Source organism: Solea solea, chromosome 11, assembly GCF_958295425.1.
Source record: "Solea solea chromosome 11, fSolSol10.1, whole genome shotgun sequence".
NCBI lineage: Eukaryota > Metazoa > Chordata > Actinopteri > Pleuronectiformes > Soleidae > Solea > Solea solea.
In genome coordinates, this window is record NC_081144.1 from 22,497,294 (window position 1) to 22,517,900 (window position 20,607).

General features: G+C 41.5%; 1 protein-coding gene across 3 annotated transcripts in view; it reads right to left on the reverse strand.

The window, feature by feature from the left end:
* The window catches only part of LOC131468975 (metabotropic glutamate receptor 7-like), a 180,651-nt gene that overhangs the window by 106,238 nt on the left and 53,806 nt on the right, over positions 1-20,607 (reverse strand). The window contains exons 1-2 of one of the 3 annotated variants that reach the window (XM_058643721.1): positions 11,997-12,433; positions 10,938-11,733 (exon numbers count right to left, since the gene is read on the reverse strand). The exons of the other annotated variants lie outside the window; for them this stretch is intronic. Of the exons in view, the coding sequence (XP_058499704.1) occupies positions 10,938-11,435 (498 nt within the window). The 5' untranslated portion in view covers positions 11,436-11,733; positions 11,997-12,433. Of the gene's footprint in view, positions 1-10,937; positions 11,734-11,996; positions 12,434-20,607 lie in introns of those variants that run through there. 3 annotated transcript variants of the gene reach the window in all.

Below are 20,607 nucleotides of genomic sequence, written 5' to 3' on the forward strand. Positions count from 1 at the left end.
AAGCTCTCATACAGCAGCAAAGTCTTTTTTCGGACAACACAACAACCACAAGAGCCCGATCTAATTTGTATCATGATTATCATGCACAGCAGGTACGAAACATACAGAACTACAGCGCGATCCATCTCACCGTCCCTATAGAGCAGGGGTGTCAAATTTGATTACGGGTGGGGCCAACATTTAAAACTGGGTCCAAATCGAGGGCCAGACGACGTCAAATACTAACAAATAAAATTAAGAACAAAGCAAGATTAAAGATTAAACAGAGATCACATTTTTACATTAGAGATGTGTCAGGTTAAGATGTATTACTGAGCACAATTTGATAGTTTTTTTTAATAAAATAAAACGAATTGATTTACCCATGGAAGAGCCTCTGTGCTTTCAAAGTCCACATTTAATTTATTTATTTTATGGTTGAAGTAACTTGATGTGTGTTCCTAATATTATGTGCGTCAGTTAAGGAGCAGAAAAGACATAACATATTATCTCTGGGGCCGATTAAATTTTTTTACGACGGGCCGGATGAGGCCCCCGGGCCTTGAGTTTGACACATATGCTATAGAGAGACACATCGGAGACTCACTGCATTTACACTTCTGTTCAATGTAGTCACAATGTGTCTCCGACCACCTCCCGGAGTGGTTTGGCAAAATCGGATAACAAACTGTCCTTGGGTGTCTGAGGCTAAAACGCGTTTATTTAACCAGTGATTTGATACCAGAGCGAGCGTGTATGTGTGTGTGTGTGTGGCTCCTCCAGTGGAGATGCCCCCAGCGTCTCAGAGCAGAGGATTTTTGGTGAATGTTTTTACACGTTCAGATTTGGTTTGTAACACACCTCACGTATAGTCGTGGTAACATTTTAGATTCCCTGGTTCAGCAATCATCACTCCATGCTCCTTGTATGTCATCGGTGCACATTTTCTTGTCCAATTCTGATTCCACCACTGATTTACTGAAGTACCTTAAAATGTACAATATATAATGCAGTTATTAGCAGATACATTTAAGTGTTTCATTTACAATTCTTCACAGTTGGTAGCATTTTATATGGGGACATATCTTACAGAACTATTTTACTACGTTGTCTTTGATTTTCACTTTATAGACAGGTCTCTACTGATGCGTTATAATTGCTGATAAATACACGACTAAGTATAGCCGAGTTCCTGCATTTTTAATACGTTATAAACCTGTTTACTGCTTATAAATGCAAAACAGGAGGACTTAGAGTAAAGTGCTGCCCTTGTTTCCTTCTGTTTGCTCCATTCGTCTTTAGAATGCAGCATCTTTTATGTCTGAAGAGGGAATTCTGCCTGAGAAGTAGATCCACGGGATTAGTGTGAAGTGCAGTGTAATATGTGAGGTGCTGTGCAGTTTCGGTGCTGGATGTGGGAGGAGGCAAGAAAGCGATCAAACGGGGAACAAAGCACAGATTCCAGGTCTAAGAGGAACCATAAGACGCGCTTTCTTCTGAAGCTGCTTCTCATAAGCAGCTCTAAAAGAAGCCTTTTAACAAATTCACTCGTTTACCACGGAAAACAGTTTGCTAATGGTAAAAATTCAAATTCAAATGGAAAATGTATTATTGATCTGTAAAAATATGTTGTACTCTTGCGAAGGTTTTCTTCTGTGCAAACAAGATTAGATGCCATTTAGTGGTACAGCACAGAAGTCTACTATACGGTCGAGTAACTTTGTAATTCAGGCTCTGTCTATAATGTTGCATGGATCACAGATCACAACAATGAGCTCTGTAATAAAGCCTTTCAGGTCTGTCTTCTGCTGAAGCAGTGGGGACAGTTTCTCTTTCCCTTTTGGTGAGAGGAACGAGAGGCCAAAGAGCAGCCAGCAGAGACACTCACTACGATTTTCCACTCATCCCCTTAAGAGGATCGGATGTAATGGTGTCTCTTCTTCTCCGGCTCCTTCTATTCACCAGATAAACTGCAGTGGGATAAAAAAAAAAAACAACTTCCAGCAAAGTCTAAAAGCACCATTCTGGTCATACCCACAATACATCTCAAAGGAATGGCACTGTGACCTCAGTGTGAGCGGAGCTTTTAATGCATTTCAGCAGGTGCCCTCTTTGCCTCTTTCAAGGAAATGGGAGAACATTGGTATAATATCAGGAGCGGCGGAGTCAAGCTGCCACAGTCACCAAACAAAGACCACAAAACTCAATCTATAATAGTGGACGACACCACATTAAATATACTCAATCAATATTTACGAGCTGCCGGTACTGGAGCGCCATTACACAGAAACAAACAAGATTAAGTCTGAAAACAAATGAAGAATGGGATAACCCCTCTTTTCATTGAGAAACATTTATTCATATAGCATACTATTATGTAGCTGAATAATAAAGCCCACTGCCCCCACCCCCACCCCTCCAGGCCCGAGGGAATAGCCAGGACCTTAATATCAGTCATGCATTGGTTTTTCATACTCTCCCCATGGCAGGCGGCTGACCTAATGACCTCATGTCAGCATCACTGACAACTTGTCTGACACATGGATATTTTATTCATTTTATTAATATTGCATCATTGACGCACGCGGTATTGTGTTTGTGTGCATGAATATATACGCTCTACCTGAGCCACTGAATGCCGAGGGCAACAACGCTAACACTATTTCTCCCATAAAGGGTAAACAGAAGCACATTTTGGGGACTGTGGGGCAAATTTTATTTTATTTTTATCATATGTCATTTTATTTTATGCATTTTTGTTGCTTAACAAGATCAATGATAGCTAAACTCAGCGTGGCTTCTGTTTTGTCCGGTCAGATCATTTCACATATTCAGCTAAAAGTCGGTGACTTATTTATCGATTTATCGATTACTAAACTAACTGGCAGCTTTTTTGATAGTGAATAAATTGGATGGAGTTTTTTTTGGGTTGTTGGGTTTGGTTTTTTTTCAATTAAAATTAGTTCTGATTTGTGTTTATTTTCCTGGTTTCCCTGCTTCTCTATGGATGAAACAACTTGTACACAATTCTAGAAAATAATCAACAGATTAATGCGATTTTTAATGCGGTTGTGTTATTCTTTATATGGTATTGTTTTAAAAAGATCACTAGATAATAGTTCAATTCTCGTACTTAAACGCCATTTTGTTCAGCTAGATTATTTCAGGTAAATACAGCACACTCACTAGACCTGTAGATACATGTGTATAAACAGACTGTTGTATTCATTATATTTCAAACACGTTTATGCGTTTATTGTCTTGCCCACCTCCCGCATCTACAACCGTGACCTGCAAGAAAAAGGCATCAACCTCTGATGTCCAGCCAATTTGAGAGAGCAGGTGGGATTGACCTCCCTTTAAGTACGTATTGATTGTTTGCATCCTTGTTTGTATAAGTGCATGCTTAAAGAACACCAGCAGAGTGTTCACGCTGTGCGACGGCAAATGAAACCAAAGACGAAGTGAAGAGAGTTCAGCCATTTATGAAAAATGGTGCACAATTCTCAACATTTGCAATATTGTAAACCCGTTAGCCATGCTAACACCTGCTGCTCACACTTGTAACCTTGCCCACACTGTTTCCTGTCTCACCTGCTTCTAATCTCCCTACAGTGTAAAATGTCACTGTGCCAGTTCTAGTATGACTGGGCCCGTACGTCTGCGTCTGATTAAAAGGCTTTAATGAAAAGCAGCAGAGCGCTTATTTCCAACGACCGGGAGCAATGATTTTCTTCAAACAACTAATGTAACGGGTGACTCAATAACCCCCTTTTATGCCTGGCAGCCATTTCATTTGTTAAAAAAAAGGCATATCGGCAGGTTGTTAACTACTTCCTCGTTGACCTTCATTTGGAGAGTTTTGGGGGTTTTCATGCTTTGGGGAGAAAAGTGCATCGCAACTGTGTGTGTTGCATGAAAACAATAACAGTTCAAATTGTCTCTGTCAGCCTGTGGACTGTTCTGCTGATGTAATATTGACACACTCGCTGAAATATCCACCTGGGTATTGTGTGTTCATTTGCAGTGATTCAATAATTGGGCTTACAATTACTGTGCGTGCATGTACAGTGGCATATATTAGAGAATAACTGCATTCACAGGCAGAGTGCAATGTGTCGTCACATGCAGAAATGTTCATCCGCTCACATCGACACTTTCACCAGTTGTGGTCAGAATGTAGTCACCACTATTTAGAATAAAAGAATCAAGAATCATTATCAGAACCTTTATACAGCAGGACAAAGAGGCTAAAATCTAGGGCTGCAACTAACGATTACTTTCATTATCTGTAAACTGTAGAGTATTTTCTCCATTAATCAAGTCATTGTTTGGTCCATAAAATGTCAGAAAAAATGGCAGAAAGTAGAAAATATTCACATAAGAAGCTGAAAAATGACAGAAAGTAGAAAATATTCACATTTAAGAAGCAGAAAAATCACAGAAACCAGAAAATATTCACATTTAAGAGGCTGAAAAATGACCAAGTAGAAAATAACTGGGGGAGCGTTCGTGTGTATACAGCAGCAGTGCAGGGGCGGGTGGGGACAGGAAGTGTTTATCCCAAACTGCTGAACAACTGGGATTTTTTTGAACATATAAGTATTCACTTCTCAAACTTTTCATGGACACAACTTTGTGTTTTTTTCCATCTCCAATCTGTCTGCAGCCTCGGCATAAAATGAATCACTTCTTCATGTGCAGTGTGGGAATATCACACTGCACATAAGAAGTATCAGATGTAAACATTGATATACTGAGACACAGGCAGAGTTGTGAGGAGCTGGTCGACTGAATTGGCAACAGACATCAATTTAAACGTACATTTAAACGATATATTTGAACTGCAGTTTTAATTAATAATTAAGAGTATTTCTTTATTTTAATAAAAACAAGTTTACTCAGATTTCAGCTTCTTAAAGGAATATTTCACCGTTGGGAAGATGAATGTCTATTAAAACTGGGTCATCTATGTAGTAGAAATGTGAAATAATCTTTGAAGAAAATGTAATTTTGGCTCATGTAAATGAACGACAACAACTCCCAGCATGCATTGGGCTCGCTGCCCCGAGAGTCTCGCTGTCTCAAGCTTCGAAGCAGACAGCACTAGTTGTGTAAACACACAAATCCCAGAGAGGAATTACACATATAATGAATATAAAAATACAAAACAGCGCTCGCCGCCACCTGCCGGTTTGAAAACTACATTCGATCATTGTCATTCTCAGTTTACTCTGCAGAGCAAGAGCCGGTTAGCGTAACTGTAAGCACAGATGGCCGATACCGTGTTTACATTCTGGGAATGAAGTCTCGACACCCCTATGGGTGAGTCTAAAAAGTGCGGAACTGGCATAGTAGTTTCAAACCTTGAACCAACGTTTGCCAAAATTGGAAAGGGAAAAACAGATTTGTGGAAAACTGAGGGAGGGAAGCACAATTTTTAAAAAATATATATACTACTGCTATTCTAGCAATACAAAGCCACATGCAAATCGGTGACGTATTCCTTTAAATATGAATATTTACAGTTTTTCTGTGACAGTAAATGTTATATATTCCATTAGTGGACAATGTCAATGTCTTTGTATAGATTGTATAGATTAACCAGTTCATTTAGACAAAACACAATGGACTGATTCAGTGATAATGAAAATACCTGTTTGTTTCAGCCCGAGTGTAAAGTTAAGAGAAACGGGAATTACTCTGTCATTCATGTTACAGATTTGTCATCAAGTTATGACAGTGAGCAAGGCCTTTGTGTCACACGCTGAAAAAGAATCCAATTAGCCATACCCAGTCATGTGAATCGTGAAATATCTATGAGACAGTATTTTGATTCCTGCGGCGATGGTGTCTGCAAAGCTATTAGGCTATATATATATATGTATATATATATGTGTGTGTGTGTGTGTGTGTGTGTGTGTGTGTGTTTGTGTGTGCGGGCATATATGCTGCATATACTTGACATCTGTGATATCGCCTGCTGCACACAGAAGCAGAAATATGACTAATTGAGCCGCTTCATGCATCTATGTACAAATGGCAACTGTGTCTGGGAAAAACAGATATATTTAACCTCTGATACTCGGTGTCACTTCAAGAGGTTGTTATGTAAGACACACACACACACACACACACACAGTCCTCTGCAGTCCCTCTTTAACACTGTCAGCTGAACAGATCATACTGCAATGCTTCAATCTCCTTCAAATCAATCACAGAGATGATTCTGTGAAAAAAAGGGAGATAAAAAGCCGAGCAGAGCCTGTCAAGGCAACGAGCACCGAGGCCGTCAATGCTTCACTTAGACAGCTGTGGTCCAAAGGGGCCGCTTCCCCAGACAGGGGGACAAGACGGCGTTCGCCTGCATTCAAAACAACGTGTTTTTTTTGGTTTGGGGGAGAGGAGATGTGACAGAGGACGGCAGGCTTCACTCCCTGATGTAAATGTCATGTGGATAAAAATCAATTTCATGATTCATTCAAGAGAGCAGGATTTAAAAATGCATAAAGTTGCCTTGTCAGTGTGTGTCCTCCTCGAGAGTGACTCGCCGCACAGGGTCAGGGCTGGACAATTTTTCAAAGGTGCACGCCGTCGTAGATCCTGGTAACAATCCAAAAGTTTGACTGAGTGATTCTTTTTTTTCTCCCCCCCCCCCCCGTTTGTCGCCACTCCTCATTCTAACCCAGCATGAAAGGCAGTGAAATAAAAACATCTTAGCAGCAAATCGGCCTCACCATGGCAACTGTATTGATCAACTCTCCTGGGTCCTCAGAAAAAAAAAATCCATCCCTCATGTCAATATCCCAGCATTAACAGTTCAGCAGCTACTCACGTCCTGAATAGACAGCCATGATATTTAGCGTGCGGCAATAAAATCTACAATCACTATTTATCTTCCCTGATGATTCACTTATCACAAGGGGTGAAACGCCAAATGACCCGATGAGATTCAGCGAGAACAAAAGAAAGCTGCGCGTGATGCTGGAGGACATCACAGGTGAGGTCATCGTTCGCCGGCTTTCACTACGTAGTTACGGAGCACGTCCAATAATCAAATATAATTCACGTCAAGTGAGACATGAAAGCCTTGCACGGCAGCTATTTGATGTTTCTTTCACCTTGATTAGAGCGAAAAGCAAATCAGCGCTGGTTCTTAAATTATACGCGAACAGGTGTTTTCTTAAGCCTTTTGACGCCTTTGACAAGAATCACTTGATACTTGATGGATCGCAGTTCAAAGCAATCTCACAAAATTGTAATTGCTGCCTTGCACTAATCAAATGCTGTAAGACTAATGACAGCAAATGGGGCTGAGAGCTCTCACCCCTGCCACGTATGGATTATACAGTATCATGTGGCTTCACATCAAATGGATCATCGTAATCATGCAACCAATCATCACCACTGAGGAAGGAGGAAAAACAACAGTAATAATAATAATAATAATAATCATAAGAAGGGCAAGGAAGGGCACAAACACACTGAGAGGAAGAGGGGATTTATCATCGCTCCAGAGTGCAGGTTTGGCTGTGGTGACTCTTCCTGGCATCAGATGAAATGAGAAGAAACAGGGTGACGGACGAAGCTCCATGACAACTGCTGTCAATCCACGAGCTTGATTAAAAGACCCGAGACACTGCAGTGCAACATCACACATAGACTACACACACACACACACACACACACACACACACTCCCACTGCTTGACACTTACAGAGATGCCAGCACACCTGTTGTGAGGAGAAAACAGGAGATGGAGCTGCAGAAACATTTCTTTCACCGCCTCAAAGGTTCAGTTGGCAGCATTTTTTTGTTGGCGTTACTGATCAATAATTTCATAGCGACGTGTCAGTGAGGAAGAGAATGACATTTCTGCAGCTCCTCTATAGCCTCTGTTCACAGCCTTTGCAAAATCTTGCCCGTCACATGAGATTTTGATCAATTACAGGGCTGTTCAGAGGCACACAGCTACCTTTACGGTGTGCAGTTCACCCTTATAATGCTACTTTTCCTTATATAACACCATCATCACTTGAGAGCCTGTGTGACAGTATTGCCAAATCCCCTGAGTGCAGAAACAGAAAAACAACACAATACAGTAGCACAGATAAGAGTCTCGAGGGTCAGTTCCTCGAATATTGTTGGTTAGAAGGAAAACTTGACAGAACACGGGGTTGTTATGACACCAACCGAAACACATAAATAAGGCTGGTTATTGTTTTCTATAAGTCCTTTTTAGCGTAAATTAGGATATTTGTATGAATTTCGAGCTAAAAAAAAAACAGCCTAGAAGCACAGTTGATGGACGAACAAGTCTGTGGATTATCCTGTTAGCTTAGCGGTTAGCTCCACCGGAGTGAGGCATCACATACAGGCAAACTCACGAGTGACCAACCTTAGGGGAGTGATAGAAACAAAAATGTGTGTGTGTGTGTGTGTGTGTGTGTGCAGGCAGGAGGCAATGTGAATATTTTAACAGAAACAGCATGTCACATGATGTTCGAACTTGAAAAAAGTGACAGCCCTAGACGTTATTGCAATAAAGAGGAAGTCAGTTGTTGGTGAAAACAAGCTTCTCCACTACAGCCAACTGTCTAACCTGCAAGGAAACCTCAAAGGAAAGAGTCTAAATGAGATTTGGACAATAAATGCAATAAAACACATGTCACCATCAGACGAGTTTTTCAGAGATGGAGAGATTGCCTCGAGTCGTGCCGTCTATGAAGCGAGGAGCTCAGTCAATGCAAAGAGCTGCAATCCCAAAACAACTTGTGGATGAAACTCAACAATCAGCTATTTCCTACCACGGCTTTAATCCCCTATATTTCACAAACACACGCTTGATTAAAAAAAAAAAGGGGGGAAGTCTTACAACACTCACATTCTGCAAAAGACTAATGAGTGTACAGAGGATTCTTCAAAGCTTGACTCCAGGGTTTTTATTAACTTGTTATACTAAAAAATGCAATATGTTAACTCAGCCTTCAAAGAGTGAACAGGAACTGTGGACAGGATGAAGGTTTGCGGTGGAGACCATCAGACTAATTGTCCAAACAATGGAGCCTATACACGAGGGGTGGGGTGCTAAAAGCATGTTAAGTATTTTCTTGCTCTTACAGTTGCAGTTAAACAGCTACTTAGAGTGAGGCCCTTGATTTGTCTAACCAAACCGATAAAGGAAGCACAGACATGACAAGAGAGCGAGTTCCAATCTGCACCCGCTAATCACTACCACCGCCACTGCACGCAGGTAATTCTCCGCGGCTCTGCTCACAGACAAAGAATCTGCATAGATACGAAAAGTATCAGTGTGATATTTCAAGTAATTAGACGTTTTGCTGTGGAGATGTATATTGAATAATTAATCTATTGCACTGGTGCCCTGCTGCGCTTCCCCATTCCACTGCAGCAACAGCAGTGGGCCAACTCCATTAGTTGACTCTCAGCCATACAGGAATAGAGACGTATAAACCCAGGCTAACTCGTTTTGAAATGAGTGCTGCAAATTCATTTCATTAACTTGCAGTCACCGAGCTCAATTAGGGCACAGGGACTTTGAAAACAAGCTCATTTCGTGTCGCCCCCACAGATGAAATCAAGCCAACTCAACCATGAATCAAGGCTTTTAGGGGTTCAAAACAATTCATAAAAAAAAAACGCCTGCGGTCGTTCCACGTAAGAGGCTCGCACAATCATGTGCAATCACATGAAGCAGGCCTGTAATTTTCAGAAGGAGGTTTGTGGCATTTGGGTGTTATTGTGTCAGGCTTTGCCAGCCTTACACAGTGCCCGCTCATCCAGACTCCAGAGTGAGACTGGAACAGACGGAAGCTGTTCTTTCAGCACCACCGGGGACATGCAACTGCACATGCAGCTGTCTCATCCAACACAGTTAGTGGAGGGTAAAAATCAGCCCAGAACCACTTCTCCATCCTTTTATTCGCATATTTTCAGACACAGACTCTTGTCAGTGAGAACTACTAATTACACAAAATGAGTTTTAAAAAAAAAAATGTGAAAAGGCAAAAATGATTGCATGTTACCACTTGGCAATTGCCAAATGGTGATGGCAGTAGTTTTTCTTTCTCCAGGAGACAAGGTTTTGGTTTGTTTACCACTCATGATATCCCTTTTCATCTGCTTCCAGTTACTGCGGGGCGGGCAGCAGTGAGGAGGGGCATCACTTTCACTCTTTACTAAAAAAAGACAGATTATCTCAACAGCTTTGTGGTCACAAGATTATCCTCAGCATGGATGTGAACAGATAGACCCCAAGTGGTGCTTCGTCACCTGCCCTTTTACCCTCTAACCAAAAACAAGACCCTATTTGATGCTCCCAGAATTTATGAATTGATTTTGTTTATCATTCATTTATCATTCATGCGAGACTACGGTTGTTTTCATAGTTTTCTTTTGTAGAAACTTGTTGAGTTGGCATATTAAAGCTGCAGTATGTACCTTTTAGTTGTGCACTTAGTGATGCTACTATTCTGCCTGTTTGGTCTTCATGGACAGAAATGTTAACATCACATCAACATTTGTATGCCGAGTCCTTCATCTGAAAACGGGCCATGTGAAGCAATACTATCGGACCTGACTGAGGGAGCATGTGTGTGTATACAGCATCTACGGCAATGATGCTGTTGAGATCTAAACTTTGCTATACTCAGAAACAGATGTTGAGCTTAGCGGTTCAACAGGTTCAGCAACTCATTTGACAATGATTTAAATGTAACGGACATTTGATTATGTTTAAAATTTGGCATGAGTCGACACCCACTGGAATAATTACTGTTTTAATGTGTTTTGCAATATATAATATATTTTACATTGACACAATATATATATTGATATGTAATTATTTGAGTAGGTCCCCCCTTTTTTCACTTGAGCCCCTGCTCCCTGAAATGTTTGCGCACACCACTGCAAAAAAAAAGGAAAAAAAGAAGACTTGCCTGAAAGAGGCGTAGGATGTTGGCGACCATGATCGATACTGAACTTGCTGAGGCTCCGATGACTCCCACCACTTTTTCGGGCTTGACAAACACCGGCGGCTCCCCGTTGGTGCACCTCACGTCGGAGGTGTCCTTCGTGATCAGCGCTTGCACGAAAGTCAGCGACTGCTCCAGCGCGTAAGTATCCCTCGAGCAAGTGTCCAGCACCCGCGCGCCCAACGTGATGTTGGGCAAGAGTTGTTCGTCCTGGTTGATCTGGTCCAAAGCGTACATCATGGCTTCCAGCCTCTGGATGCCGTTCTCCTTCTTCAGGTCCCCGCACGGCGCGCCGTCTACCCCTCTCGAGTGCACCGGGAAAAGTCCGCCGAGGGTCAGGTGTCCCTCAGTCCGAATGGAATGAGGCGCGTAAGTCTCCTGTGGCAGCGCCGCACGATCCACCACCGTCCTCATGATCCACAGAGCTCGCCACAAACAGCCGAGCAGCCCGGGACGAGCCATGATGGGAAGTTTGTACCGAGGATTATTGACAGTTAATGATAGAAACCAAGAAAAGGCAGAGATAACTTAGTTAATGAGAATCCATTCTTTGTCACCAGGGAGGAGACAGAACAAGCTGAGCCGAAGAAGGAGAAGAAGAAGAAGAAGAAAGGAGACAGTGGTGTGGTGGTGATGATGGTGGATGATGGCTCAGGCAAACTGCGCCCATCTCCCGACTACTGCTGCTGCTGCTGCTGCCGCCGCCGCTGCTGCCAGCAGCTTGTTGAACACTGATTCAGTCACTTTGCAGAAATGAAGCCTAAACCCGTGAGAAACCAAACAATAAATGCAGATAAAAGGAAAAAGACGCACACACAAATAAGCACCTGCTGCAGATGAAGTGGCCTAATTTATCCAAAAATCCAAAGCGCGATGAGACACAGAGAGAGAGAGAGAGAGAGAGAGTGAGAGTGAGGGAGAGAGAGAGAGAGGGAGAGAGAGAGAGCCTCTCCTGAAAACTGACAGATTCTTCTTGTTAATCGAATAACACGCAGGGAATTTGAATTCAATAAATCCAAATACTTAAACGTTAGGACCGGCTGAAGTGGGAGACATCCTCCGCTGCGAGTCCAACTCCACGGGAGCGCAGGGACAGGAACGGCTGTGGTGTCCGTGTCTCCGTGGTGCGTATCATCTCCACAGTGGAAGGATGAAGGATAGAAATGAAAAAAAGAAAGGGGGAAAAAAACGCGTCTGTGAGCTCTAACGTGCCTTCACTGTGCAGGAGGCAGGAGAAAATCCAGCTAATGAAAGCCGTCAGATGGGGCTTCTCTATTCCGTCACTGCAACCGGTTCGCGTTTATACAAAATGAATGAGTCACAGCGAGAGGGATTCACCGCGCGCCGAGTTTTTTTTTAGCCCCCTTTCCTTCGTGAGACGTCACTCACTTGGTTGTGGAGGGGGGAAAAAAAAAAAAGAAAAGTAGGATCACTTCTTGCAGGCACGATTTTCAGGAAGTTGTGTCGAGCTCAACAAGAGACGGAGGTGAAGAAGAAGAAGAAACGAAGCACTTGGAGACCATTGTCTCTGAGACTCTGAGTGCGCCTCAGCAGCAGCGGCAGCAGCATTCATAATCTCCTTCTCTCGCTATTTCCACTCCCTCCTTCATCACACACACACACACACACACACACACACACGTTCTCGCGCGGCATTGTTACTGAGGACACTCAAATGTAAAATGTATTCCCGAGCACCTTACCTTAACATTAACCATCACAACTAAATCCCAACCAATAATCTAAACCCTAATACAAGTCTTAACCCTTATAAAGGCCTTTAAAGTCGTGAGGACCAGACACAATGTCTTCACATTCCTAAAACATTCATACCACATGTCAAACTCAAGGCCTGCGGGCCGCATTCAGCCCGCTGTACACTTGTATTTGGACCTTGAGACAATATGTTATGTCTAGGGTTGGGTACCGAAAGCCGGTACTTTTTGTACTTGGTACCGATTCGCGTCAGTACTACCGAGTACTGGTTCACTTTTAATGAATCGGTGCCGTGAGAGCTACGCGTCACAGGACTAGGAGAGCGCGTCAGCAATAACCGCAAGCTGAAAGTGTGGCTGCGTTTCACACAATTAGACGCAGATTGTAATATTTGCGAGGCGAAATACAAGGATGCAAACCCGATGAAGCACCTGGTCAATTCATTTTAAAGCTGAAGAATGAATGCCAGATACCGGTACCGTGTCAGTTCAATTATGAACGGTACCCAACCCTAGTTATGTCTTACCAGCACACCACACATCAAGTTACCTCACCCATAAAATAAATAAACTATTTGAAAACACAGAATGGCGGGAGCACTGTTATACTGTAAGCCTCTCATTTGTTTTTTGCTCCCTCTCTTTTAGCTTTACACGTCTAGACACTGCAAATGACATTGCATGTATGTAGACTAGGCAGACGCAGAACAAACATCAAGTCGTAATTACTAGCGGTGTTGAGGACACTGTCCACTGTCCACTGTCTCTGTCTCAAGCCAGTGACATGAGATTCCATGCAGAACAATGAGCGAGTAACGTTAGCGAGAGAGCAAATGATGACGTGATGCCTGGGAAATTAAAAGACTGACTGATTTGAGGAAATTGGTCCTGAAAAGTCCTTGAAGGTGAAGGTGATTCCAATGGAAAATCTACAACTGATGTGTGTATGACTTTGAAACAGTTGTCCAATGTGTGACCCTTCTGAAGCTATTACATGCATTTTATTTTAAGGAAAAAGTATGCACTGGGTCCAACATATAATTTTTAATTTCAAATTTGATCTATGATTTGTTTCATTATTTAATACATAACCTTGCTTTGTTCTATGATGTGACTTATCTGGCCGTCGAATTGGACACAGTTTTTAAAATGTGGCGCCTTCTGTGACTGACTTTGACACCCTTGGTTTCTACATTTTTTTTGGTCCTCGCAAAGACACACACGGCATTCTTACTGAAGACACTCATAGACAAAATGCATTCCCCAGCACCTTGCCCCAACCTTTACCATCACAACTAATCCTAAACCCAATTCTAAATCCAACCCTAAAACCAGATCTTAACTCCAAACAACATGTCCCCATGTTTTATACGTTTTTTTTTTTGGGTCCTTACAAATATACACATACAAGAACAAACACACATTTCTGTGCTGCACTCTTAAGCCCCTTTTCCACCTGTGGTCCCAGCTCGACTCGCCTCAGCACAGTTTAGGTGGGTTTTCCACTAAAAAAATAGTACCAACTCGTGGGCGGAGTCATCGCTACACGGCTGCATGAAACTGCCGTGACTTCGTTTTACACGCGACACACACACGAGATGTAAAGCAGTTGTTTTCAGTGTAACTAAATCATTAGAATCAGTTAATTAAAACTATTTGTTCAGTACCCGCTCCATGACCGGAGCACAGTCACAGACACAGTCACTGGACTGGAATAAAGTGGCAGGGTTTGTGTTGCGGCTCGCAATCAGCAGTGCTGTCGCAAAAAACACCAGACTCCTCTGTTAAATATTGAGATTATAGACATTTCCCTGGTAATTGTTGGAGACTAATCCACGTTTTTAGGATTGCTGAGTCTTTTTTTTAAGTGATCTACAGTTTGGCACTGTTCGGCTTGATTCTTGTGTCGGACGTCTCTTTCTGTGACGGCACTCTGACCAATCAGTGGCCAGCAGTCTGGCGACGTCACGCATAGTATCGCCTCAGTTTGCTTGGAACCTGGCCAGAGCAGGTACTAAAAGAAGTACCTGGTACCAGGGACTATGCTAGTGGAAATGCAACTAAGCAGAGTCGAGCCGGTGGAAACACGCCATTAGTGAGGAAAGAGAGCATCAGTTGAAATGTCCCCACCATTAACCACCCAAAATGTGGTTACTAAGTCAAAATGGTTCTCACAAAGATATTCATCCAAAGTATACGCTCCCTTAGTGGACACTTATAGATTTCCTGGTCCCTTACCTTAACCTTAACCATCACAGTAAAGGGCTTAAACCTAAAACCAGAGCTATGTTCACTTTTTTTTCCCCCATCGTTGTGACTCCGATGTGATTTTTTTTTTTGGGGGGGACAGAGGACAGAGAAAACAAAAAGTCAATTCCTGTTTTCAAATCATAGCTACGCCACTTCTGTGTGCGATCTTCGATCGGATACTGTATAAATCCAATATGTGTTCATGTGACAAGAATAATAATGGTCATATCAGAAGCCATGTGGCTCTTTGTCTCTGAGCATTGACAATCAAACCACAATGGAAGGAGAGTGTCCTCTTCCATCTCACCCACAGATTCACTGTGATAGCTTCTGTTTCTGAATTTCCCCATGTGAAGACTCACCGACTTCATATTTTTCTTTTTCATGTATGTATGTTAATGTTTAGCATAATGTGTAGTGATGGTAGATGAGATGCTAAATGTTAGTCTATGACAGTCTATGATATTGCATGATTGCAATCGTTAATTAGGAATCCTCACGTTTGTTTTTATGTATTAGTGGCTTTTTCATTGCAGTATTTGAGGATGTATTTTGTGCTTGTTTAGTATTTCCTTACCGACTCCTCGACATCTTTGAAGGGTTATGTATTTTTGTTTACATCAAATAAATCAAATCAATAAAGGCACATTTTTATCTCAGTACCATGTGGTCTCGTCCGTATGACATTTTCTCATAGTATACACGATAGCCATGAATGTAAACCATCAAATCTGATGTGTAATAGATCAGATTTGAATATTGCGGCTGTCAATCTGAATGTAGCCCAGGTCTTAGCCCTCAAAAAGCCCTGTGAAGTTTTCAGGGCCTGCTTAAATGCTGTGGGAAATCTAACCCTCTGTTCCCACAGCATCCCAGACATGCTCATCTTTATGCAACCTACGTCTTATCCCCAGCCTTAACCATAACTAGCTAATGTTTAACTTAAACCTTAATCCAACCACAGTTCTTATCTCCACATGGGACTGAGCAGTTAAACTCATTTAGTGAAAAACAAAGGCTGTGACCCAAACACTGACCCATGGATTATTATTTCATCTGTCAGTGTCAGAGATTGTTTACAGAAAGGACCTATAGTATTCTTATTGGAATCATTTTATTTTGTGTAATAGCTCTATTGTTTAGTTACAGCTTTTGATAATTGTGCTTTATTTGACATATGTTCTTATGTCAAATATTTTCAATAATAATTCCTCTCTCTTGTATCAGAACATAGAGAAGTCAATATATTGATGATACATCAGGTTGTGTTGCTCCGTCATGTTTTAAATCTGTGAACTACAGCTTGCCCTAACAATTACATCACAAATCAAATTGCAATCACGTGATCTGTCAGAAGATTCTGCCTCATTAGGAACAGGCTTTGGTCTCCACGAGGAGTTCTGGTCCTGAACAAGTCAGTGCTTATAGCAGAAATGGTCCCACAGAGGAAACTCACATACACACTCACACACACACACACAACAACAAAAGTCTTCTTTTGATGTTGACAGTGGCAGCCATGAAAAGGGAGATCTGTGGCTTTATGAAAGAGTTGCAGCAGGTAAGAGCTTCACCCGCCTCTTTACTGAAAAGGAAAATAAAAAAAATTGAAAAAGAAAAAGGTGCCTTTTTTCCTGAAATAGTTTTGGATTCATCAGTGATGCACCTTTAAAAACGGAAGAGAGAGGGGGAGGGGGAGGGGGAGGGGGAGAGAGCAGAACAGACACGTTTGGTGGAGGGGTCCAGGCTGGTCTCCCAGGCAACCCTTCTTCAGAAGACACTCCTGATTCATCCCTGTGCACCCCGCAAACACACACACACACGCAGAGCAGACACGTCGCTGGCACACACACAGTGGTGATAATTAACCACATCTTCAGGAGCATGGCGCCCTCACATCTTCTTAACAAAACACTATCATCACCAAACTATTTTGCTGCACAGATGGTGCTTTTACAAACAAGCAGATTATGATAATTTGCTTTCGTATCGCGCGCACGAGCCAGGGACTCTCACAGAGCACATTTGTGGAATTAATTTTATAAATGCGAGATCATTTGAAGTAGCCTAATGTCCTATTTGAATGATATACTGTATTGTCAGGCTCTATTACTGTAATGACTGCTGTTTTCCTTTAGTAGGTTACAGTGAGAGAACATGTGTCAGCTGAGCACAGGTATACACTGATTTGTTGGCTATACAATGGCATCATCCAATATTTATTTTGGTAAATTTCATTTTCAGCAAATAGGATAATATTGGCCGATTCAAACTAAGGATGTTCTTGGTAAGGATACTGATACTGATACTGATACTGATACCGATGCCGATTGAGGTCAAAATCATTGGACTGGATATCAACATATCACATAAATGATTCACTAACTGTAAACTAGGGCTGCAAGCAGGGTTACATTGTGGAGCAACCACAAGAGAGACCCAAGAGAGAGGCCACCAATAATTTATGTCAGAGCAGAGCACATGTATACCAAGTACTGGTTCATACCAAGTACCGGTTCATACCGAATACTGTGTTTGTTTGTCTTTTATGAATTTTTCATATACCCCAATATCGTTTGTAAATGTTGGGGACATTGTTGCTGTTTTGCAGTTGCACCAAACAAGCAGCATGTGAGAGCGGATGTCGTTAAGCGGTGAACAAAATGTATAAACATGGTGAAAGTTCCGAAATGGAAGAACTTGTACAGAAAACAGGAGCCGTGTCTGTTGTTTGGAAGTTCTTCGGCTTTAAAAAATCTGACGTCGATCAAACAACAATATTCTGCAAATGTTGTCGGGTTAAAGTTGTAGCCGCAGGAGGCAACGCAAGCAATTTATGTCTCCACCTCAGCCACAATCATGTCCTGGAATATCAAGAATGCATTAAACTAAGATCTGCTTCCTCCACATCTGCAGGTAACGTTGCACTGCAAGACAAAAGACGAGTCAGATGTCACTCAGATACGCGTTTGCTAGGGGGACTGCCTACGACAAGTAACTATCCTCTAAATTATTAGAAAATGAGGTTAACACCCAGTCGTGATACGTAGCACGACGTTGTTGTTTGCGACAACAAAGCGATGATTCGACTGTTTACAGGCATATTCATCTTTTTTCCTATTCTTAGTCGTAGAGTGCTATTTAAAATTGCCTTGACATCCATGGGATATTTACATCTGTCACAAGGGAGAGACAGTTTTCCACCGCCCAAACAGCTGACCTTACTGTACCATTTCACTCTGGTACTCCAAGGAAGGGTGCCAAAAATGGTAATACCGCACTGTACCAAACTGAACCGTTCCACTTGACGGAAACACGGCAATAGTAGATCTATTGGTCCTATAAAAAAAGAAGGAAGCTTGACACTGCATTTACTCGTGGCCGTAGCAAGACACATCGGCTCGAGAGATATGCGAGTAAAACACACACAGACAGACAGACGTTCCTGGTAGTTATACATAGATGGCACGGCCCTCAAAGGTGCACTCAAAGTGCAAGTGAAAGAAAAAGATGAAAAGAACCATAAATAATCAGAGCAGATACAAACTGTAATCATCATGTGAGTGAGAGTTGCATGTGTCATCTGTAAGGATGTACTTTAAATTTAAAATGTCAAAATGCAGCAGTCGTGCTGTTTATTTCCGCCTTTGTAGGAGCAGGATATTTGTTAAACAGTTGGAGCATAATGTTTTTCCAATGCCTGCTTATGGCAAGGTGGTAATTGAATCCGCACAAACATTCTTTAAATGTCCAGTGTGTAACATTTAGGAGGATTTATTGGCGTATATTGAAGAAACTACCCATAAGCATACTTTGTAAAGGTGTATAATTGCTTTAAATTGAAAATAGTTAGGTATTTGTGGCCTTACAATAAGCCTTTTATATGTACTTTTGGCAAAGGTCTTGCTTTATGAAGCCATGCTTCTACAGTAGCCTGAAGGAACAGACCAGCCAGAGAGTTTATTTAGTGTTACAAAGAAAAAGCTTACTATGCAAATGAAAAAGGACAACATCAAATCTGGTACGCTAAAGTCACTGTAGCTTGGGAATGTGATGAGTGAGCAGAGGAGTCCTCCATTTGCTACAATCTGCAGTCTCACCATTAGATTCAAGACTCAAGATGTTCATTAGCCATGTGTGCATGAACAGACTGTCTGAGCACAAAGGAATTTGTGTGTAAAACTTCTGGAGTCAGTCTTTTGAAAGGACAAGACGCAGAGAAATACAAATATGCGTAAATAAAACATAAATGTGCAATGACCCAGCTGGAGATACGACACTATACAAAATATGTTCACTACATACAGTGTATATATATATATATATATATATATATATATATATATACATATATATATATATATAAATATAAAACACTCACAATATGTAGACAATCCTACTACCTTAAATATGCAATCTCAGAAGAAATGAACAGGACTGAAAACAAGTGGGAAATGTCACTGATTCTTAACACTGGACCTTTAAATAAGGCCAGTAGACTGTACTAGCCTCAAATTGTTATGGGAAGATAGTCAAGCTCAGGATATATTTATATATCAAATGTCTAATTCAGACATTATTATTTCACTATTATTTCAGGAGTGTGTGTGTGATTGCCAGAGAGTATGATAGTGTGAAAGGGCTAAAATATATATATACTATGTATACATTTTATTTTATTTTTGTCACTACCTCAAAAGAAAAAAAGAACAAACTACAGAGCCCCAGATAAAAAATTCATTTGTGTGCACGAAATATTAATTTGTGGCCATGAAATACTAATTCATTCCCACGAAATGGGTGAAACGTGCACACGAATAATATTAATAACATTCTCATTTATTACCTGGAGAGCTGCACAAGTAAAGCGAGTGAAGAGAACTAAAGCTTGGGGATGAGTTACAAAGATATTCTCAAAAGCCTAGCATTGCAAGTGTCATGCCAAAGTAGTTAACCTCAACAGGATTTGTATCCCCTGCTGTGGGAGTGTGCATGCATTCAGCGAGGTGGAGGCGGGGTTACGTTGCTACCTATAGAGTAACCTGGCTCTTAATATTCTGTTTAAATGCCTCTCGTTCATATTGATTCCCTGCAATGCCAGGCATTTAAAAATATATTTGTAACTCATTCCCAACCTAAAATTAAACTCAATCACACTCCATCCCGAAGCTTCGGCCCTCTTCGCTCGCTTTACTTGTACAGCTCTCCCAGTAATTCATGAGAATGTTATTAATGTTATTAATTTCATGCGCACATTATACCTATTTCTCCCTGTGTGTGTGGGTGGGTTTTCTCCAGGTTCTCCGGTTTCCTCCCACAGTCCAAAAACATGCAGTATGGGGATTAGGTAAATTGGACACTCTACATTGACTGTAGGTGTGAATGTGAGAGTGACGGGTTGTTTGTCTCTATATGTATCCCTGTGATGGACTGGCGATCTGTTCAGGGTGGATGGACATTAAACCTATTTTGTGCACACGTTTTACCTATTTCGTGGGAAGGAATTAGTATTTTGTGGGAACAAATTAGTATTTTGTGTGCATGTTTTACCTATTTTGTGGGAAGGAATAAGTATTTTGTGGGAACAAATTAGTATTTTCAGTGCATGTTTTACCTATTTCGTGGGAATGAATTAGTATTTTGTGTGCATGTTTTACCTATTTCGTGGG